Consider the following 24,404-nt stretch of genomic DNA (forward strand, 5'->3'; position numbering starts at 1 on the left):
ATTTTAAGGCTTGCAAAGCCCTTTACATACATGAACTGTGTGTGTGTATATACATACACACACACACACACATATATATATATACATACACACACACAGAGACAGAGGACAGCAAGAGAGAGACAGAGAGACACTGAGAGAGGAAGAGGGAGATGGAGAAAGGGGGAGAGACAGAGGGAAGGAGGAAGGGAGAATTACAGAGAGAGAGTTAGAGAGAGACAGAGAGATAGGGACAGAGAAAGAGAGATGAGAGAGAGAGATGAGAGATGAGAGAAAGAGACAGAGAGAAAGAGAGATGAGAGATGAGATGAGAGAGAGGAGGGAGGGAGAGACAACAGAGAGAGAGCCAATAAGCCAGTAGGATGACTTGCTGGAAAGGAGCGCCTTCCCTCCTCTCCACATCCAGTTGGCATCTTTACAGAACACTCCTTCTCCTGTAAGGCCGTACCTTTTAAGCCGTGTTTCAGGCAGTGCTCCATGACCACAAAGAATTGCTGGAGAGGTGCGTAGTCCGAGTCCAGGGTCCTCCCCAGGTTCAGTGCTGACTCAATCAGCCCCTTTATACTCAGCTTAGCCATGTTCATCAGGTTCATCCGCTCATTGGCCATCAGGTAATTGGGATCTGTAAATAAAAGGAGGGAGATGGGCCTCAGTTACCTCCAAAGTTATAACAAGCTGGACACTGGAGTCTATTCTAATGAGTATCCATTTTAAAATGACATGGGAAGTTTGCTAGAGACACACAGATAACATCCATTTTGCCTCCTTAACATTTTCCCACAATGCTCTGATACCCTTAACCAAAAATGACACCTTGACTGTCTGTCAACCTCAACAGGGCATAAGCCACTGCTCTGGGCTGGGCTTGCCTCAGTCCAGTCCCCAGGTAGTTTATGTTTGATATCAGAATGAAATGAGACTGTTGTTCAAACAACAACTAACAAAAAATTTATTTAGTCACGGTAAGAAAAGGATATTAAACCAAGATATGCAGCAAGGACAGCATATGATGATTAGCTGAGCCAAAGCCCCTGGCCTGAGCTGCTGGTCCTTAATTCTAATGCCTTCCCTGGTTTACCTTGGTCAGTTTATCTTGTCTGGATCTTGGCTGAATGTGGTTGTCTCCCCCATCAGACCACAAACTCCTCGAAGCAGAGACTGTCTTTGTATCTCCAGAGGTACCTAGTAGGTGCTTAATAAATATTTACTAACTGCTCTGCCAAGCATCAGAGCAAGCCTGGAGCCCCTACCCTGCTGACCAAGAAGGGATGTCAACAACCTGAACTGTAATTTCTGGGCCAATCAAGGTATTTCAGTACCTTGTAAGGAAAAATTAGTCAAATTTGCATAAGGGAAGGGCTTAAATTATTGTTCCCACCATAGCTGCTTTTTGGTAAAAAGACATTTTTTTTCAAGACCACAGAGTTATAAGACTTGGACATGTGCATTAAAAACTTCCTATGATGTGTGGGTTTAAAAAAAAAAAAGACTGTGCTAGCCACACAGAAGTAATCATGTCTAAGAGCTTCAAAGCCTTTACAAACCTATTCAGATTAAACTTTTTCAGCATTAAACACATAGCACTTTCGAGTTTGTGAAACCACTCTATTTCATCTCATTTGATCCTCATGACAACCTTAGGAGAGAGGAACTATTATTATCTCCATTTTACAGAGGAGTAAACTGATGCTGAGAGATTGGATGACTTGCTCAGAGTCACACATCTAGTTAAGCGGGGCAGAATTCAAACTCAGGTCTTCCTGTGACTAATTTTACTTGTACTGGTTTTCTCCCTTAGATCATAACTCTAATGAACAATTACTAAACACCTACAATATACAAAGCTAACACAACAATCCCACTCTTCAATGGTTCTCAGTGGCCACAGAAGAGAAGTACCACCTCTGTTAGGTGCCATCAAGTGAGATGGTCTCTGAGTTCACTCCAGACCTTACACTGTGACCCCTGCCTTAGGAACAGCCCAGCCATGGATGGAGCACATAGCATGAGCATTGACTTCCAAGAGGATGAACTCTGCCCATAGTGACCAATGAACAAACACAAATGGCTGGCCCTCTGTCCTGTACAGCCACCCTCCAACCCTTCAGGGATAAGGGCAAAATGGCAGATTTGTGCACAGAAGATACTAGGAATCACACAATTTTCACACCAGCCACAACCATTCATTTAACTCCAAAAGTGAGCTCATTGGGCAATGACCAGTAAATTGCTCATGTGCTGGAGAAAGTGTCCAATGACAAACATTTACTAAGCACCTACTATGTACCAAGCACTATGCCAAGGGCCAGGGACACAAAAAAGAGTTGAAAAGGATGGTTCCTGCCCTTAAGGGGCTTATAATCCAACCGCAGCAATATGAGTGTTCTTGCTACATATGAAACCAGAAGACAAAGCAGTTCTGCATAGCTCCATCTTATTTGTCAACCAACCAATCCCATTGACAAGGAATTATTAAGCTCTATGTTCTAGGCATGGAAATACAATGAAAGAAGCAAGCTCTACTTCCAAGTTTACAATTCTTGACGAAGAAGGGACACACAACAAGAACATGCTGATGCCTAAGGATATATAGAATAAATATCAATTTAAAACAAAATAGTTAAATACAAGGTATTAGGAAGGGAAAGCACAAGCTGTGGGGGGGAGGGAGGGGGCTGGGGCCCAGGATCAGGAAAGGCTTATGATGTATCTTAAAGGTCAGGTAAGGAGGGGGTACATTCCAGGTATGGGGGATGGCCCACAAAGGCAAAGGGATGAGATACAGTGTATTGTATCTGGAAGACTGACAAGGGAGAGCAGGCCAGTTTGGCCAGTATGGGAAGGATACTGATGTCCAACAATGAATCTAGGAAGACAGATTGGGGACAGATTGGGAAGACTTTAAAAGCTAAATAGAACACTTTTTGTGGTGGCCAAAAACTGGAAATCAAAGGGATGCCCATCAATTGGGGAATGGCTAAATAAATTGTGGTATATGAATGTAATGGAATACTATTGTGCTATAAGAAATGATGAACAAGAAGACTTCAGAGAAGCCTGGAAAGACATATGATCTGATGCTGAGTGAAAGGAGCAGAACCAGGAGAACTTTGAATACAGTAACAACCACAGTGTGCAAGGATTTTTTCTGGTAGACTTAGAACTTCATTGCAAAGCAAGGACTTAAAAAATTCCCAATGGTCTTTTAAGGCAAAATGCCTTCCACATCCAGAGAAAAATCTATGGAATTCAATCACTGAATGATGCAGGTCATTTTCTTTTGTATTACGTTTTGGTTTGTTTTATGATTTCTCCCATTCATTTTAATTCTTCTATGGAACATGACTAAGGTGAAAATGTATTTATTAGGAATGTATGTGTAGAACCTATATAAAATTGTATGCCATCTCGGGGGAAGAAGCGGGAGGGAGGGAAAAAAAATCTAAGTTATATGGAAGTGACTGCAGAACACTGAAAATAAATAAAATAATAATAACAGTAAAAAGCTAAATAGAAGAGTGAAAAATCACTTTGGTGGCAGTATATAGGACAGATTGTTGTGAGGAGAGACTTGAGGGAGGGAGATCAATTAGGAGCTGTCGAAATAATTTAGTCCAGAGGTGCTAAGGGTCTCAACTAAGCTAGTAGCTTCAGAGAGAAGGGTTGGATCAGATGCTATGGAGATAGGAAAAGCAAGATTTGGCCAATGAATGGTGTCATAGGGAATGAGAAGTGGACCTAAAGAGGAAAATGGATGGCTCACAGGACGGGCTCAGACACATCAGTACAGGTGTTGGTGGGATTTGTTTCATTATACCTATAAAACTAGCCTTCCTTCACTCAAAACAAAGTCTAGTGAAAGTCATGTCATTATTTCTCTGATTGCATGGTCTTCTTCAGCAATGAAGGATGAACACACACACGCACACACACACTTATAAAACGATAGGAGTATTTTTTTTTTGCATACTTTTTCAATGGGAGGGAGGAGAGGGAACATTTTTTTAATTTAATAAAAAAAATCTACATTTGAGAAGAATTCTTCAACTGGATGGAGATCATATAAAACAAAAAGGACATGAATTTATAACACATTTATACAAACAAAATCAATGAAGATAGCAATAATACCCACAGAAAGGGAAAAAAATACCTTTTCATCAAGTCTCTGAAAAAATCTGAGAAGCAAGACATACAAGGAATTAACACAAATATAAGACCAAGAATAATTCTCTAAGAGTTAATTGAAAACAATCATTAAAAGAATTACAAAAAGCTATGAATAACCATATGAAATAATGTCACAGATTACTAATAACTAATAACAAAAGAAATTTAAATGGAAACAACTGAGATTTTACCTTATGTGCAACAAATGAGCAAAGTGACTAAAAACTGAGGATAGTCAAAGTCTGAAGGGATGTGAGAACATGTTATGGATGGAGCTCTCAAATACTCTATTCATTCTGGAAACCACTTTGGAGAAAAGCTACCAAACTGTTCATCTTTTGACTCATCAATCCCATGACTATAGATACATACTTCAAGGCGTTAAAAAAAAAAAAAAGCAGAAAGGTCCCAAAGTTCTCCAAAATATTCATATTTTGTGGTAGGAAAAAAATAGAAACAAAAGTCCATGTATTAACAAACTGACATAAGAAAATAATAAATTATTTTATAGTAAGAAATTGGAAACGAGGAATTCTCAGAAATACGGGAAGATTTACAAGAACTGTTACAGAGTGAAATGAACAAAACCAGAAGACTACAAAATGCTCAAAAATACAAATAAATCACCATAAGAAAGTTAACTCTAGGAAATTGACAAACCAGCACTAAAATGATGGAGGCTGAGTTCTCATACAATTACCTCCAGCAAAGAGGAGAAAGCTCAACAAACTGATCATGAAATCCAAGGAGAAAGTCAATAAGTGCAGTTTTGTGCCCAGATCCACAGAAAGAGACAGGCTTATAGTGCCTATGGACACTAAAGGAAAGAGTCTTGGCCAGAAAACCTAGATCCAGGAGAATAACACGGGGAAAACTTCTAATTATAGACCTGGAAACCTGGAGACCACAGATATGGACCCAAGGAAAGGATCCACCCCCAAAAACCTGGCCAGGATGTGCAACATAGGGAAGTCTTCCAGTTAGCGGACCAAGGAGTGGCTAGTGAAACAAGACTTTTTCGGCAGGGCTCAGAAAGTGAGTCAGTCATTAAGTATTTATTAAGTACCTAATATGTACTTACTACTATGTACTTACACCGGGGTAAGTATTAGGGTCACAAAGAAAGGCAAAAGACAGTCCCAATTCTCAAGGAGCTCACAATCTAATCTGGGAGACAATAAAGCAAATAAATAAGGACAAACTATATAGAGTATAAAAAGGAAATAATTAACAGAGAGAAGACACTAGAATTAAGAGGTATGAGGGAAGGTTTCTTATAGAAAGTTGGAATTTTAGTTGGGCCTTGAGGGAAGCCAGGAGGCAGAGTTGAGGAGGAAGAACATTCCAGGTATGGAGGACAGCTAGGAGGCCAGTGTCATTGAATAGAAGAGAGTATGGGAGGGAAAAGGGAGGAGAAAAGTGTAAGAAGCCAGGAAAGGAAAGACTTAAGAGAGCTAGGTTGTAAAGGACTTTGAAGGAGGAGGATTTTCTATTTGATCATGGAAGAGATAGAGGGACACTGGAATTTTGCAGTCTGATAGATATCCTTCAAGAACCTATAAATGCCCAGGAAGGGGAAAGAAAGAAGCCAACGCACATGTGGCATGTCAACTTAGAGCACCATGGAGGCCAAGCTTTGTGTGCCAAACATTTTGGCTAGCCATGTTGATGTGCCAGCCTTGTTGAGCCTACTCACCCATGGCTTCTCAGCTCATTAAAAAGACTCCAGCTTCCAGCCTCTTAAAATCCTAGTGTGGGCTCTTTCAGAATGAACAAGAGTCCTTATCCTGTGGAATGGCTCCCCACTTCTGCTTCCTCAGAGGCTTGCTATGCCCGAGGGGGCAGGGTCACGACTCAAGGCACCAAGCAATCTCTACTCCAAACTGGGGTTTAAAAAGCTGAGTCCTTGAATTCACCTCAGAGACAGTAGGCAAGCGTATGTCATGTTGGCCTAGTGCTTCTGTAGTCCAGGTTCATTGCAAATGGAAGGAAGAAGAAGAAGAAAGAGAAATCCCTTTGCACCAAGCTCCAGTATACAAATGAAAGGGAAAGTCCTCCAGTTTTATCTCTTTTCCAATCATTCCACTAGGTAAATTCTCCTATTTAAACTTTCTCATTATCTCCCATTTGCTCAGTGGAGTAAGTGGGTGGAGAAAAATCTCCAAGGCAAACTAAGCCCAGGGGCTTTGTAGGAACTACAGGTCAAACAACAGATCAAAGCAAGAATTTCAGAGCAAACCAGCATTTCTGAACATCAGCTGGAAAGCTCTGGTAAAATAAATTTTTGTTGATGCAATGTCACCACCAAATCTCTAGCTTGGTTTCAGGTCCTTTTGTATGAAAATGGACCAAAGTCTGATAAATGTAACAGCTGCACAGGGACCAAAGTGTCCAAAGGGTGTCAACCTCTAAATTCCTCAAGCACATCAAGTATCAGCCTCATCTCCACCTTCATATAACATGTATAACAAAACTCAGCAGAACCAGATCCAACATGATGTGATGGTTCTGTGTCCACAGTGCCTCAGGGAGCAATGAAGAGGAGGGGGTGCATTCTTTTATTTCTTCTTTGGGGACAAGTTTGGCCATTTTACTGCCATAACATTAAGTTCCTATTTTTTCTTGTCCTTTCCATATATATTGTTGTAGTAACTGTGCATGGACAGCTGGGTGATGCATTGGATAGAGGATAGAGCACAGGGCTGGAGTCAGGAGACCTGAGTTCAAACCTAGCCTCAATTCCTTTAAAACAACGAAAGCAATTTGTACAAAAGTTCATTAAAGAAAAAAAAATGAGTAGCGTTATCTCTCTCTATGTATCCTTGTTCCTTAACACAAAAATTCTCCCCCAGAGACTCTGCATGTGGGAGCTGTATTACTTGCATTTTAAAAGTAATATTTTAAAATATTTAAAAAATAAGCAAGAGTTCTTGGAGCCAGTTTTAAATAGCTCTTCTTAAGAGAAACACTCTTAACTCAATTTCCATTTTATGCCTAAAACTCTTGTAAAGTTATTTGTTTTTAAGGAAGATTTGAATTTTGGTCCCAATATTTAAGTCAGGAGTTCTCATGCTGAGGCACATGTATGGATACAATACAAGGAATCGATCCATTAAATAAGATAGAGTGGAAAAATCTCCTTTATTCTCACTAACCTTCAACTGAAATTTAGCATTTTCTTCAGTTATGTGAAAAAGCATTATTCTGAGGAGGAGGAGTACTTCACAAAAGGAATCAACTCTACATTATGTAGACAACAGAACACTGCTCTGTAAATTCTGGCATTTAAAGCTGGGTCCATATTTAAAATACTGATACTGTGCTTACTCTACTTGAAATTAAAATGCTACATAATATAAGTAAAACAGTATTTCATGGACAGTGGTATTTCTTTTTCCATTTGCATGGTACTGAATGTAAAAGAAGTCTGTCTCATTTAATATGAATTTTTGATTTGGGGTTTTCAAAACTAGGTGGCACAGTGGACAGAATTCAGGGCATGGATTCAAGAAGATCTGAGTTCAAATTCAGACTCAGACACTTACTAGCTAAGTAACTCCAGGCAATTCATAAACTCTAAGTGTATCAGTTTATTCATCTATGAAATGGGGTTGTTGTGATGGTCTAAAGAACTTTGCTAACCTTTATGGCACTATATAAATGATAGCTATTATTGTTCATCAATTCATGAGAATAAGATACCTAGAACGTGGAACGAGCTATACTTTACTACATTGGACTATGGTAATTTTTAAAATTTTAGTTGTTTTTCTTACATTGTGAACTTACTTTGCGTCCATTAAACATATGCAGCAATTAATCTCATAGGATTATTTATTTGGAATGATTTGAGTCTTGTAGCTTTCTGCAAATAAATGAAGGAAATGTAATACAATGTTTACACCATGGACACATACATACAAACATACATACAAACATACATACTATATATATATATATATACACATGTAGTTTTGGTGTTTTAAAAGTAATTGATCAATTTATACCAGGAATGAAAGGCTGGTTCAATATCAGAAAAACTATAATTGACCATATCAATAACAAAAAAAAATATTATATCAATAGATGCAAAAAAAGCTTTTAATGATGTACTACACCTATTTCTATTAAAAACACTAGAAAGCATAGGAATAAATGGAGCTTTTCCTAAAATGATATTTTGTGGTTTGGTAGTTTTTCAGTCATATCCAACTCTTTGGGGCCTCTTTTGGAGTTTTCTTGGTAGAGATAATGCACTGGTTTGCCATTTCCTTCTCCAACTCATTTTTACAAATGAGGAAACTGAGGCAAACAGTTAAGTGACTTGCCCAGTCCAAGAGCTAGTAAGTATCTGAGGCTCTATTTGAACTCAGGTCTTCCTGATTCCAGGACTGGTGCTTTATCCACCAGTTCACCTAGCTGCTCCAAAATGATAAGCACTATCAAATCTAAAACCAAGGCAAGCATTATCCTTAATGGTCTTTCCAATAAGATTAGGGTGAAGCAAGGATATCCATTATTCAATACTGTACTAGAAATACTAAGCTACAGTAATAAAACAAGAAAAAGAAATGTGATAAATCAGAATAGGCAATGAGGAAACAACTATCGCTCTTTGCTGACAATATGACGGTATACTCAGAGAGCCCCAAAAAGTCAACAACAAAAAAAAACTAGTCAACGAACAAATTTAGTAAAGTTGAAAGATATTAAAATAAAATCACATAAATCATGAGCGCTTTTATATATTGCCAACAAAACCCAGCAGAAAAAGAGAGAAAGAGAAATCCCATTTAAAATAACTGCAGACAGTATAAAATACTTGGGATTTTACTGTCAAGACATACAGATGAACTATATGAACATGAATACAAAATACTTTTCACATAAATACAGATCTAAACAACTGGAAAAACATTATTTGCTCAAGAGTAGGCTGAGCCAACATAATAAAAATGACAACATTAACTAAATTAACCTACTTGCTTAGTGCCATACCAATCAAACTATCAAAGAATTATTTTATAGAGCTGGAAAAAATAAAATTCATCTGGAAGAACAAAAGGTCAAGAAAATCCAGGAAATCAGTAATTGGTTAACATGACAGAAAAGGAAACTGACAAATGTTGGAGGGAATGGTAGAGTTGTAATGCCCCAACTATTCTGGAGAACAATTTAAGAACTATTCCCAAAGAGCACAAACTGTGCATGCCCTTTGACCCAGTAATACCACTACTAGGTCTGTATCCCAAAGAGATTATAGGAAAGGGAAAGGACTTAGATATATAAAAATATTTATAGCAGCTCTTTCTGTGGAGGCAAAGAATTAGAAATCATGAGGATGCCCATCAACTGAGGAATGGCTGAACAAGTTGTGGTATATGATTGTGATGGAATACTATCGTACTGTAAGAAAAGATAGGGAGATGGTTTCAGAAAATCCTGGGCAGACTCATTTGAATTGATGCAAAGGGAAGTGAGCAGAACCAGGACAACACTGTATACATTAACAGCAATATTGTAACGATGATCAACTGTGAAAGATTTAGCTATTCTGGTCAACACAATGACCATGACAATTCCAAAGGATTCCTGACATAAGATGTTATCCCATGTCCATAGAAAGAACTGAACTCTGAGTGCAGATAGAAACACATTTTCTTTCACTTTCTTTTTCTTGCGTTTTTTTTTCGTTTTGCAATATGGCTAATGTGGAAATGTTTTGTATAATTTCACATGTATAATGTTATATTGCTAGCCCTCTCAATGCGTAGGGGAGTGTTTGGAGGGAGGCATAGAATTTGGAACTGAAAATAATTTTTTTTAGAGTAACTGACCAGAGCTACAACAACAAAAATTAAAACTTATCCACTTGGAAGTACCACCTGGACTGCAATCAAAAAAATTTTCCCTCTTTTGATAGGTACTTTACTGCTTTCCCTTTATTAAATTATTTAGTAGATTCTGAAAATTATTTTTATTTCTTCTCTTTTACTTTATTTATACTTTTATTTTGTTACTTTTACTTTCCTCTCATCCATTTAATGAGATTAGCTAAAGATTTATCAATTTTGCTTGACTTTTCAAAGAACTAGTTCTGTCAGTTCTATAGACTTTCTAATTTACATATTTCTCCTTGCTTATTAAAAATTTTCTCTTTTCTTTTTATTTGGATGTAGATGTGGCCTTCTAATTTTTTTCTAAATTACATATTCTTTTTGTTCATTTATTAATTGTTCAATCCATTCATATTCATGCATACGATTGTTAGGCTTCTGTTTCCTCCCATTTGTTTATTTAGTATTTCTTTTAAAAAATTCCTTTCTAAATCAATACCATTGGACTAAGCATCATTAAGGTCCTTTGCCTCACACATTCTGTAATTCTCTGAATGAGAAGCTATCACTTAAATGGATAGAAATAATTCACTCTTAACCTAGAGTCCATGGACTTAAAAAAAATTAAGTAACTCCAATGTAACTAGCTTACTTCATAATCTGAAGTATTTTCTTTTCTCCATTTATTTACTTATTTAAGAAACAATTGGGGTTAAGTGACTTATTTAGGGTCACACAGCTATTATGTGCCTGAGGCTGCATTTGAACTCAGGTCCTCCTGACTCCAGTGCCAGTGCTCTAACCACTGTACCACCACACTCACTGACTCTTATTCTCTGTTTTTAAAAAACATTATTCTGAGAAGGGATCCATATCATTAGATTGATATCCAGAGGGGTTCAGGACATAAAACACCCTGCTTCACAGGCAGAAATCCAGCCTGGCTTGGTAGACAAAGGGATGGCCTCAGAGGCAGGGAGACTGCATTCCATTTCTGCCAGACAGATACTAACCCTGTGAACTCTCCCTTTTCAGGGTCATAGGAAAACACTCTAGGCTTAAGTCTTAAGATAAAAGCATTGGAGATCCATCATGATAACAGGAGCTTCTACACTGGGCCTTTCCTACCCAGAAGGAATCACAGAACGATGTCATAACTTCCCCCCAGTAATTCTGCTATAAGGTCTGTCTTCCTGAGGAAGAGTATGATTTGAATTCCCTGCCTAATGTTAAAATTACAGTAGACAGGTGACACAGTGGATATGGCACCAGGCCTAGAATCAGGAAGACTCATCTTTCTGGGTTCAAATCTGGCCTCAGTCCTTTAGTAGCTCTGTGACCCTGGGCAAGCCATTTAACCTTGTTTATTTCAATTTCCTCATCTGTAAAATGAGCAAGAGAAGCAAATGGCAAAACACTCCAGTATCTCTACCAAGAAAATTCCAAATGGGATCACAAAAAGTCAGACATGACTGAAATAACTGAACAACAAATGTTAAAATTGGACATAGGAAAACAGACAATTTAGGTCATTTTAGTTAAATGGTAAGAATGTTTTATCATGAGTTGACAAGGAAAGGAAACACTCCAGGGAGTTAACACAGTGAGAGTTCAAGAATAAACCTGTACCACCTAAAAGATGTTTCAGGAGACCCACCAAACCAAGGAATAGCAGGATCTTGGGTCATTTCTTGGATTTTAATTTTAACTGATCAATGATTCTATAGTAAAATGACTTTTGTCAACTTTCTATAGACATGCCTCCAAAGGAAATATTTTTATGGGATTTTTAAAGGTCTGTCTTAGAAATCTACTACAAGAATAGGTTCTTGAGAAGAGAGCAGATTAATGTGACCCTTTCAGATTGCTTGTGGAACAAACTTGCTTTTGTTAAGACATAAAGGCGATGGAATGGTGGGGCTGTTCAATGAGACTTCATAAAGGATTTGCTGGAAAGGGAGGTGGGGATGGGTACTGGAACCACAATCATCTTGCAGTATTTTGATACACTACCAATATGGGGAGATTCCCCATCCACTCAAGCTATCTGGTAGCCTAGTGTTATAAAGTCCCCAACTGACATAGAAGAAATCTAGTATAATAAACCAAACCAAGGACACAGTTGTAATAACTAAGTGTTGTCCTTGGATAGGTGACACGTGGATTCTGGTCTAAAGAGTATATCAACCCAGCAATCTTGGCTAAAAGGACTTCTTTCATAACTCTAAAAGTATTGGGTCACCTTTCCCTGCCTTTTGCCCTTGAATAGGATAAGTCTTCTCATTCTGATAACAAACCACGTCAGCTTACGGATATGTTCCTTCACAAGCTCCCCCTTCTCCCTGGAATGATTTCCCCCTTTCTGTACTCCGGCCTCTCCTGTGAAACGGTTGCTGCAGAATGCTGCTAATTAGCTGTATACTCTAAGTGGGACTGACAAACTAAAATTCCCCACTAGACAGAGATGAAAGCTTTCCTTGTGCTCTGGACATGAGGAAGGTCAAGGTCAGTGCTGTGTAACAATCTCTAAGCTACAGCCCTCCGAGAACAGCTCAATCCAAGTTTTGTGGTGTCAAGTTTGAAAAAAAACCCAGAAGATAATAATTTGTAGGTTCTTAGAGACCATTACACAAAGGATACCCACTAAGGCTCAAGGTTATTCCATAATTCTGAAACTCTTAACATGGTAAAAAAAAAAAAAAAAAACAAAACTGCATTATCTATGATGGTTTTCATGTAATTTTTAATTAAAACCACCCATCAACCTGTTTTTAATAATTAAAAAAAAAACACCTGCAATTCTCATAATGAGCTAGATAGCTCAGGAGACAGAGCACAGCACCTGAAGTCAGGAAGGCCCAAGTTCAAATTGAGCTTCAGACACTAGTTTACTAGCTGGGTGATGCTAAGCAGGTGGCTTCACCTGTAAAATGGGGATATCATCATCTATTTCCCAGTGCTATTGTGAAGATCAAACAAGATAATATTTTTAAAACACTTTGCAAATCTTAAAGCAATGTGTGTGCGTGCGTGTGTGCGTGTACGTATATACAGTTCTACATGCACACACTCTTGGTGATATATGTAAATATATATGTACAGACACACACACTCCTGCTATTATATACGCATTTTCATGTGTGTGTGTGCGTGTGTGCGTGTACGTATATACAGTTCTACATGCACACACTCTTGGTGATATATGTAAATATATATGTACAGACACACACACTCCTGATATTATATACGCATTTTCATGTGTGTGTGTGCGTGTGTGCGTGTACGTATATACAGTTCTACATGCACACACTCTTGGTGATATATGTAAATATATATGTACAGACACACACACTCCTGCTATTATATACGCATTTTCATGTGTGTGTGTGCGTGTGTGCGTGTACGTATATACAGTTCTACATGCACACACTCTTGGTGATATATGTAAATATATATGTACAGACACACACACTCCTGCTATTATATACGCATTTTCATGTGTGTGTGTGCGTGTGTGCGTGTACGTATATACAGTTCTACATGCACACACTCTTGGTGATATATGTAAATATATATGTACAGACACACACACTCCTGCTATTATATACGCATTTTCATGTGTGTGTGTGCGTGTGTGCGTGTACGTATATACAGTTCTACATGCACACACTCTTGGTGATATATGTAAATATATATGTACAGACACACACACTCCTGCTATTATATATGCATTTTCATGTGTGTGCGTGCGTGTGTGCGTGTACGTATATACAGTTCTACATGCACACACTCTTGGTGATATATGTAAATATATATGTACAGACACACACACTCCTGATATTATATACGCATTTTCATGTGTGTGTATACGCACACGTACATATGTATTTTATATATAGATATAGTTGTTAGCCAAATCTATCATAATTAAAAGCTACAAATAACACCACAGTGGTCGAGGAAATTTCCTGATGGAGCTGACCAAATGCACCTTTAACAGCAGGGAGCTCCCCATCAAGTACAAGAGAAATGCATGTCTACTTGTAAAAGGGATTCCTGTTCAGACACAGGTTGGAGTTTGTAACTTTTGAGTTTCCTCCAGGGCACAGCCTAATCTTACATCAGCACTTGGAACAGCTCAATTCCAGGGCAACAACCCCCCCTCCCCTCAAAAAAGAAAGGATAAGTGAAGAACACTAAAAAAATTTCTTATGAACTCCCCTTTAAACAATAAGAAAACCAAATAACCAATCACAGCCTTTGAGACTTTTTAAAATGGCCTGGCAGGTGAAGATTCCAATTTGAAGGACACAGGAACATTGTTTAGTATTTTGAGTATATTGCGAATTATATTTTGAATATAATGTGAATTTTGAGTTTGCTTCTGTTCAATTTCTTGAGAATTCAGAAAAACTGCTCCCTTTTCACAGTAACCCAAACTTAGCCACTTTGACAAGCAGACTTCAGATCACTGTCCATGCAAAGTGTCATATTTATTGGGAATCCTCTAGTGCAGGAGCTCCGAGTGCCTTAGAAGAGCTGCTGCACACTACCTCTACCCTGTCCTGCCATGGCCTTCCCTGCCAAGCCCAGAGTTATACCATTGTATTTACTTCTTAACCAGCAATTTTAAGAGGTTCCTACTTTTTGTGTTTGGGTGTTGCTAGATAGCACAGAGCATGGGGCTTAGAATCAGGAAGACTCATCTTCATGAGTTCAAACCTGGCTTTAGACACTTCCGTAGCTGTATGACCCTGGGTAAGTCACTTAACCCTGTTTGCCTCAGTTTCCTCAACTGTAAAATGAGCTGGAGAAGCAAACCACTTCAGTATCTTTGCTAAGAAAACCTCAAATGGGTTTTCTAAGACTAAGACAAGTGAAAAACCCAACAACAACTTTTTTATGTGTGTATCAGTTAGAGTTTTTGATTATTGTGCCTCTAACCCCATTATTTCCCCCATAAGCTCTGTGGTTTTAAATTATGTGATTTTCATTGTTTTTTGAGAATGCACATGTCACAGTTACAGTAGAATGAACTATAATAGCAAAGTGTAAACAGCACTAAGACTTTAGGGACATCCTATATTAAAGAAAGAGGGAGTTTTCACAGAAGCCAAAAGGAAAGAGAAGAAAAATAGCCATCTTCAAATGAAACTAGACATTAGAGTGAAAGGAAATCGTGGTACTGGACTGGACAGAAACATTCTATTTGCTGAGGTAGCTTAATAAACTTCTCCTACCTCCTGAGAAGTTTATGTGCTCAACAGAGTGGAAAGAGATGAGGTCAAATCCCTGATGTCCTTTCTAAGAAGGCTAAGTACAACCAAAACCCATTTAGTTTTATGGATGAGAGCTTACTCTGAAATGATGATATGAGCTAATGAGATGCTGTCGCTGACCTAACATTGGTTGGCCAAGTGCGCTGAGTTGTTTTTGCTGACTCAGGCCCCTTCTGTCCTTGTCTTCTGTGAGACTGATTCTTTCTATCACTCAATCTGTATCTAGGTAGCTGGAGATCTATAGCTAGATGTCTAGGTAGCTAGATCAACAGAAAGAGGGATGGAAAGAAAGGAAGGAAGAAAAGAAAGAAGGAGGGAGGGAGGGAGGAAGGAGGAATTTCTTTAGAAAATATGTATCTGGCTCCAAAAGGTTCATCTTTTCCATACAAATCTTTTACAGGCGTTGCTATGCTATCAGAGGGCAACTGAGATGGATGTGGGCTGGCTGCAACACATTACCAATGAGGACCAAAAAATTAATGAATGGTATTACTCTGAGTGATAATAACAGTAATAGCAGTAGCTACCATCTATACAAGGCTTTTTAAAGGTTACAAAGTGCTTTACAAATATCTCATTTGATCCTCACAACAACAATGGAAGGTGGAAGATAGGTATATTGATATTCCTATTTTATAGGCCAGCTGAAGCCAACTGAGGGTGACTTGCCCAGGGTCACTCTGCTAACAAATGTCAGGAAGCTGGATTTGAACTTATGTTTTCCCAAGTTCAGGTCCAGTGCACTATCTACAATGCTACTTAGCTGTAGCAGTCTTTCTGGATTTCAAGTAACAAGAGGGTAGCCCAAAAGTCATGGTTCAATTGTAAGGGATTTATGTAATTTTATATATTTATATAAGCTATTTAAGCCACGTATATATAAATATATATATATATACACATAGACATACATTCACATATTTATAAGCTGTATGTATATGCTTTTTAAGCTATATTTAAACACATGACCTCAGTATATTCATAAATACACTATTTATTTAGATACATTATACAAACTTAAAAGTGCACTAAGACTTTTGGGACACCCTGGATTTGTTTTCACTGGATTTTTTTGCTGTCTTATTACCATGGACAAATGAAAGGTCATGGCTTAACAGTATGAATAAGTGTTAATAGTAATTCCTTTTTTTTACATTTCTGATGTCATCTATCAGTTATAAATGTCATGAAAGAAAAAAGTAAACCGAGGTGGAGAATGAAATACCCTTTTCTAGTCATGGCCTATGTGGGAATTATTTTGCTTAACTATTCATATCAATTCCAAAGGGTTGTTTTTGTTTGTTTGTTTTTAAACGAAGGGGATGGGAGGGAGAGAAAAATGCTTGGTAACTGAAAAAAAAACAAAACCAAAAACACAACATAAAATTAAAATTTCTCCTTAAAACACAGTAAGCTACTTAGCAGACAGTAATACACAGTATTTTGTGAATACTGCTCCCATTGATTTTGTTCATACCATGCTTTATTTACAGAAATCATGTAAGCCAGGAAGGTGATAAATGGGCAGAATGAAATCATTACATTCTAAGTTAATTTGTCTCAAAATTAAGGGTTCACCAGCTTTACAATGGCTTGGAGAACATTAATTCCAATTCTCCAAATTCTCCACCTGCTTTATTTTCCAACTTGATGTTGTTCAACATAATTCACATTCAAAGATCTGAACCAGAGGGAGGGGAGGCTCATGAGTCAGAAAGCCCAACTCCCCTTTAAGGATTTTCCAGCTATGTGTAAGTTATGCTCCATATCCCTAGCTCTCTTTGCATTAAATCAAGCAGGTTAAGCTTTCAAGACCAAAAACAAGCCATGACCAAGTGTTCCTCCCACTTCTGAACCAGATGGGACACCCAAGACCTCAATCAAAGTTAACCACTTACACATTTATGAGTCATTAAATACTAATAAAATCAGCACTTACTGAGACTTTAAATGTCATGTCCCCTCCAACCGGAGGAGTCCCCAAAGTGTTGGTGATTATTAAAAAAAAAATAATCATCACAGGACTATATATTTTTGGCAGTGATCGAGTTCATCCCTCTTATTTGCCAGAGGAGTAAACCAATACCTAAAGAGGAAATAGGACACAGTGGCAGAGTGGGTTCCAAACCAAGGTTTGAATCCAGCTCTTTTCTCACCATATAACATGGTGCCTTCCTCTTTTGAAATCTTGCTTTGGAGGTGAACGTGGAACTAATTTGAAGAGTCAGGGTAGGGCTGAACTGGGAGAAGTAAGGGGATGGCCTACTCTTGCTCTAGATTAGGCAGAGATTAATAGTTTAAATCAATAAAATGGTTCATTCCTGCTCTCATTAATGGGAACTTGCACATCTAGTTAATTAAGAATTAACTGTCAACAATTATGCTAGTTAAAAGATTTTTGTTTCTATTCTCACCAGGCAGGTGGGATTCAAGGTGGATTCAAGTCAGATTTGGGGTATGAACGCTACATGTTACAATGTTATATACTTTCTCCTTATGGACGAAGATCCTACTATCAGTTTTCATGGTGGTGATTCCTCTGACCTAATAATCCTTTTTATGACCAACAGTAAGCAGCCTGAGATAGGATTATGAGACAGGCAAATCATGAGAATACTGTATAATCTACCTAGATTTTTGCATAGAATTTGACAGGATCTCTTCTGCTGTTCCTCCTAAACAGACAGATGAGAGTGTTATTAGATAAATCTGGAACCAGAGGTTGGATGGATGGACCCAAAGAGCACTCATATTAAATGGTCAACTTTGGAAAGTGGGAGTGGGCATATTTACTTTGAAGAAAACAGAACTGAGCTCTGAGTGCCCTTCAATCATAGCGATCCCAGGGGCAGAGGGTAGAAATGAGCTGTGACTTCCAGGGCAAATGAGATCTTGCGGAAATAAATGGTTTCCAGGTGGGGCATGATATAAAGAAGAGTGTTGTCTGGTGGGAAATGAAGAGATAGCTGTCTTGGGCATCTCCTTAACTGGAAATGTTGGGAGGAGCTGTCTGCTCTGCCCTCCAATCAGAGGTTAAAACATCAAAATACAGACCCCAAACCATCTCAATGGATGCTACCTAGCAATGGGAGCACTCCCATCTGTTTCTGATTTTTCTATTAAGAAAGGCCTTTGGACAACTCTGATCACAATACATTTATTATTAAGAGAAGACTGGTCCACTCAGATTATTCTTCTCATGTGCATTTAGCACTTTCATAGATTGTGGATTGAGAGTTAGAAGGAGTCTGCCTGTATCTACTTACATTTTCTTGGGAGAAGGCTGTGAGAGAAGGAAGGAGGACTTTAGAAAAATAAGGAAAAAAGGATCATGTAGGCAATGATAATAAGAACATTTACATAGCGCTTACTCTGTGCCAGGCACTGTGTTGTGTTCCGTCATTTTAAGCTCATCTGATCCTCACAACACCTCAGAGGAGCAGATGCTATTGTGATTCCCATTTTACAGAGGAGGAAACTGAGGCAAATAGGGGTGAAGTGACTTGCCCAGGGTGACCCACCTAGAAATGTCTGATTCTGGATCTGCCTGGCTACGAGATCAGCCAGCCTCTATTCACTTCACCACCTAGCTGCCTCTCATTAACAAAAAACAAAATACTTAAATTAAAAATAGAGATGACAGATTCTTGTCCAGAGACAAACAGAGATGGAGCACAACTAACAAAGCTTGGGGAGACTGGAATTACCTAGTGTCTTAACGCAAATCTTTCATTATTCTGATTCTAATAATTATTTTGATGAATAACGAGAATGTCAAGATGGACATGATTCAGCAACTCCAGCAACACACCCCCTTGCTGGTCGTAGGACAGAGATCTCACTTTTAGATACCAAAACTCAAACTGAATTTTACTGACCATCTAACAACCATGTGACTCTTATCACCCTCTGCTCCCTTCATGCCACCATACTTGTAGAGGTCAAAAGATCAGTGGCCCAAAGGCTATACCGGACAAAGAGATTAAAAAAATTTTTTTTATCTGTTTCATGAGTTGCTGTGGCCAAGAAAAAAATTCATCACCTGCCTGGACAACTGACGACACGCCTCTTCAGACCAGTCCCCAGGAAGCCGACTGGTCTGTTATGGAGGGCGTGTATAAAACCTCCCCAGAGGCAGACACTGCCAGAGTCAGCTTTCAACTAAATGGAGCCTTCCAAGAGCCAAGGGTCATTACATCATGATAAGAGAACAGAGTAGGACTTTGTAGCTATACCGTAATGTACCTGAGGACACCAAGTAGGAGAGTAAAGAACGGCTTTTTGATAAAAACTTCTGGGAAACAAGGGAAAGCAGTCAACACTCTATATTGCATACCACGATAAGCTCCAAAAGAATTCATGGCCTAGATAGAAAAGGTCCTGTCATAAAGAAATTGGATAAAAGGTCATATCAAATATATCTTTCACAAAGGCAGATGGAAGAGGGTTCTTGACCAAATAAATGACAGAGAAGATCGTAAAAGATAAAATAGACAACTTTGAATACATAAAACTGAAAAGTTTTTGCACAAGGAAAATCAATAGTGAAGTGTTAAAGGGAAGCAGTGAACATGGCAAAAAAATCTTTCTAGGAAGTTTCTCTAATAAAGGTTTGATAGTCGATATGTCAGGAATTGATTCAAATGCATAAGAACAAGAGCTATTTCTCAAAAGACAAATGGTCAAAGGGTATATAAACCAGCATTTCTCAAAAGAAGGGTAAATTATCCATACACACCCTTTTTTTAAATGCTCCAAATCATTAAAAATAAAAGAAATACAAATTAAAACAATTCTGAGGTTCAACCTTACGCTCATCAGATTGGTAAATATAACAAAAACAGACAGTACTTGCTGGAGGGACTCTAGGATGACAGGCACCCTAATACACTGTTGATAGAGCTTAGAGGTGGTATATAAGAATTCTACAAAAATACTTTGAAACTATGCCCCCCAAATTACTAATGTGTGCATACTCTATACCACTTCTAGAAGAGCCTATATCTCAAAGGTAATGAAGACAGAAAGAACCCATGGGTATAAAATATTCACAGCAGTACTTTTTGTTCTACATAGAACAGGAAAAAATATGGGTGCCTATCTATTAGGGAAAAGTTAGATAAACTGTGGTAAATAAATATAACTATATTATTGTGTCACACAAAATGATGAAAGCAATGGATTCAAAGAAGAGTGGTAAGACTTTTATGAATTGATACAGAGTAAACAGAGCACAAACAGAACAATTTATACAACAAATACAAGGATGCAAACGGAAATAACTTTCAAAGTTCAGATTGATCCAAGGATCAATTGTGACTTCAGAGGAATGATGAGGAAACATGCTTCCCCCTCCTGATAAGAGGAGCAACGGAGTGCTAGTGCAGAAGGAGACATACTTGTTAGACACAGACAATATGTGGTTTTCTCTTGCTTGACTATGTCTATTTGTTACAAAAGTGGAAAGTTATCAGATGACAAAAGAAAAGAACTTTACCAAAGTCATGTGGCTTCATCAAGAACATCACACACGTCATGTCTTGCTTAACTATACATGTTTGTAAGAGGAGTTTTGCTTTTCTTGCTTTCTCAATCGATGGGAAAAGGAGGAAGTGGAAAGGAGAGAATGCAGACATGAAAATAAAATGTAATTAAAAAAAGAAACAAGTTTTATTAGACATATCTCATTGTTTTGTGGGGTTTTTTTTTTTGACAGGATTAGGATAATTTTGTGGACACAGTTTGACTATTTTTTGCAAAGCATTTGAAAATACCATCTTATTCTTGTGAAGAAGATGGAGAGTTGTGGGCTGGACAATTAATGATGGTTAAGAGTCACCATTAATGGGTCACTGCCAACCTGGCTAGGCTCCAGTGGAATACCCCAGCAATGTGTACTTTGCTTGGCATTCTTCACATTTTTAATCCATGACTTGGAAAAAGGCATGGATACCATGCTCATTAAATGTCGATGAGGCTCAAAGGTGGGAAGGTTAGCTAACATACTGACAGAGTCAGGAACCCAAAGAATCTAAGACACAGGACAGTATGCACTAACATGAAATTCAATAGGGACACACACATACAAACACATATATACACACACACACATACATACACACGTACATACATACACACATACATATATAAGCATTAAAAAAATTAACTTGGCCAGTACAAGATGAGGGAGGTATAGTTAGACAGGTGGCTCTTTGGGAAACAACTTAGGGATTTTAATGTGAACAGCAAGCTCCACTGAGTCAGCAGTGAGATGTGACTGTCACAAATGCCAATGCAATCCTGGGCTACATTAAGAGGGGTCCTAGTGTTCAAAAAAGGAAGGTGACAGTCCTGCTTATGTCTGACTTGGACAGGCATCACCTGGAGTCCTGTCTTCAGTTTTGGGAGGTGCCATGTAAGAAGAACATGGAGAAGCTGCGGTACCCAGAGGGAAGCAATCAGGATCATGCCCTACAAATGTCAGCTGAAGGAACTAGGGATGTTGAGCATGGAGGAGAGAAGAATATCAGGGGAATGTGAGAGTTCTTGCACGGAAAAGAAATTAGCCTTCTGTTTGGTCACAAGGGCCAGAATTAGGAGCTATGAAGTCTTAAAGAGAGAAATGTAGGCTAGAGCCACCTAGAAATAGAATGGGTTACTTTGCATGGTGGTGAGCTCCATGGATAGAGAAACATGTACATAGTTTTTTGTAATAGCAAAAAAACCTAGAAATTAAAGAGGTGCTGAACTATTGGGAAAAGAGCTACTCAAATGGTGGTATATCAATATAACGGAATATTACTGTGCCATAAGAAATGATGAAACATTTGGACAAAACAGGGAATAACTCTATGAACTGATGCAGAGCAAAGTAAACAGAACCAGAAGAACAACTTATACATTAGAAAGAAAAACAACTTTGAAAGACTTGATACGAACTCTGATCCACACAATGACAAAACAGAATTTGAGAAGCCTAAGCTTAATAAAGCATGATGCTTGGCCTCCTTAAAAGACAGGGGAAGGGACTCAAGATATAGAACAAGACATACAATGTGAGAATTTGTGTGGCTTCACTATGTGTACTTGTTAGGAGGATTTTTCCCCCTTTGTTTAGTTGGTAGGGGAAGAAGGGAGAAACAAATGCTTGCAAATCAAGATAAATTACATTTTTAATAAGGAGAGATGATGGGTTTGCCTTTCCTGTGGATTTTCAAGCACAGGCTGGAGGACCACTTACTGATTATGTTCTTGTTAGGACTCCTTTCACGTATGGGTTGGACTAGTTGGCCACTGACTGATGTCCCTTCTAACTCTCAAAGTCTGTGAAATAATCCAGTCTATTCCCTCCCCCCCTCTTTTTTTTTAAAGAGATAAGCAAACTGAGACCCAAAGAAGCTAAACTACTTGCCCAAGGTCATATAATTAGGTAATGGGAGAACTGAGGACCTAGAACTTCCAAATCCAGGAGTTTCCCCACTGTGGCACACACCATACCTGCTGTGGTGATTTGTACATGCAATGACCTTCACACTAGATGAAAAGAAATGAAAAAATACCCAACAAAATGACCAACATTTAAATATATTCTTTTAGCTTTTAGAGAACTCCCCGCCCCCTTTTTTTATACTTTTTTCCATGAAAGCAATTTTGGTTAGTTTTATTACATTAAAAAAGAGATTAAACTGAAAAAAAAATTAATCCATCCTATTTTGCCTTTATGAAACATAGTTAAGTGGTCACTTTAACATTTCATAAAAAACATCTCTCAAGAAAAGACATCGAGACAAAGTTGCTGACATGAATGAAGATGTGGAATGAGAGGCCCTGTGGTCAACTGAGATACATGGTTACCAGGAGGTTCAGCTACGTGCGCGCTAGATCTAATCTTACTACTGGTGACTAAGCAAACAAGCAGTTCTGGAGAGCCCAATACCACGGAGACACAGAGAAGCATCATGGTAGCTATCTTAAGGAAGCTGACAATCTAGAGGAGGAGACAAAGCTGCCCCACATGAAACTAGAAAGTAACTACATACTCAGTTATGAGGTAACAATAACAGCAATAATGATTCTTTGTTATTCATTGTTTCACTCATGTCTGACTCTTTGTGACTCCATTTAGGGTTTTCTTGATAAAGATATTGGAGTGGTTTGCCATTTCCTTATCCAGCCCATTTTACAGATAAGGAAACTGAGGCAAACAGAGTTAAGTGTCATGCTCAGGGTCACAGAGCTAGGAAGTATCTGAGGTCAGATTTGAACTTAGGAAGATGAGTCTTCCTGACTCCAAACTCAACCCTCTAATCCACTACAACACATGTATACAGTGTCTTTAAATTATTTCATCTGATCTTCATGACAACCCTCTGAGGCAGACGATCACTTCATAAATAAGGAAACTGAGGCGGAGAATGACCAAGTGGTTTGCCCAGGGTGACAGAGCTAGTGAGTTTCTGAATCAGAATTTGAACTCAGGTTTTACTGACTCCAAGCCCAGTGCTGTATCCAGTAAGCCACCTAACTGCTTCATCTAAAGACTTCCAAAAAGAAGAGATCCCCATGGCCTAGAATAGGGAAAGATGGTTTAATGGAGGACATGGAACTTAGGCTGGATCTCAAAAAATGGAAAGGACACAGATGGGGGATGGACGATGGGAAGGCATGCTAGATGGGGCAAACAGCACAAACAAGACAAATGGTGGGCATGAGCACGAGCACTGCACGTGTGAAAAAGACCAGCTTGATTGGAGCAGAGGATTTGTGCTGGGGCATCATTACAGAAAAGGCCGTCAGGACAGGGCAATTTCAGCTTCTCAAGCAATGATGTGAAGGGTGGAGCTGAACTCCAGGTGTCTCGTTTCTCTGAGCCTCTTAGTATCTCTACAGAAATTAAATTTCAGGCTCTCTAAGATGTTTTGAGTCTCCCAGATGCACCATCCAAATGCCAAGACTTGCCAATTTCTTGAGGGCAGGGTCTTCCTTCTTCCATTTTGTTAGCTTTGAACTGTTACTACTTATCTTACCATTTATGGGTCTTGCAAATCATCTACTTGAATTGCTTGATAAAAAAAAATGATTTTTACTTGGACGATGAACAAATTTGCAAATTAGGATC

The 24,404-nt window shown here is 38.5% G+C and overlaps 1 protein-coding gene across 13 annotated transcripts in view; it reads right to left on the reverse strand.

Annotated features, from left to right (window-relative positions):
• Window positions 1-24,404, reverse strand: part of RUFY3 (RUN and FYVE domain containing 3) — a 123,814-nt gene that overhangs the window by 52,493 nt on the left and 46,917 nt on the right. For 12 of the 13 annotated variants that reach the window (XR_011970523.1, XR_011970522.1, XR_011970524.1 and 9 more), the window contains one exon: window positions 449-622. Coding sequence is in view for 10 of the 13 variants with exons in the window: in XM_072624439.1 (XP_072480540.1) it covers window positions 449-622 (174 nt within the window). In the remaining 3 variants the exon portion in view is untranslated. Of the gene's footprint in view, window positions 1-448; window positions 623-17,700; window positions 17,778-24,404 lie in introns of those variants that run through there. The other variant, XM_072624438.1, reaches the window with a different exon arrangement.

Source organism: Notamacropus eugenii, chromosome 7 (assembly GCF_028372415.1).
Source record: "Notamacropus eugenii isolate mMacEug1 chromosome 7, mMacEug1.pri_v2, whole genome shotgun sequence".
In the NCBI taxonomy this organism is placed as follows: domain Eukaryota; kingdom Metazoa; phylum Chordata; class Mammalia; order Diprotodontia; family Macropodidae; genus Notamacropus; species Notamacropus eugenii.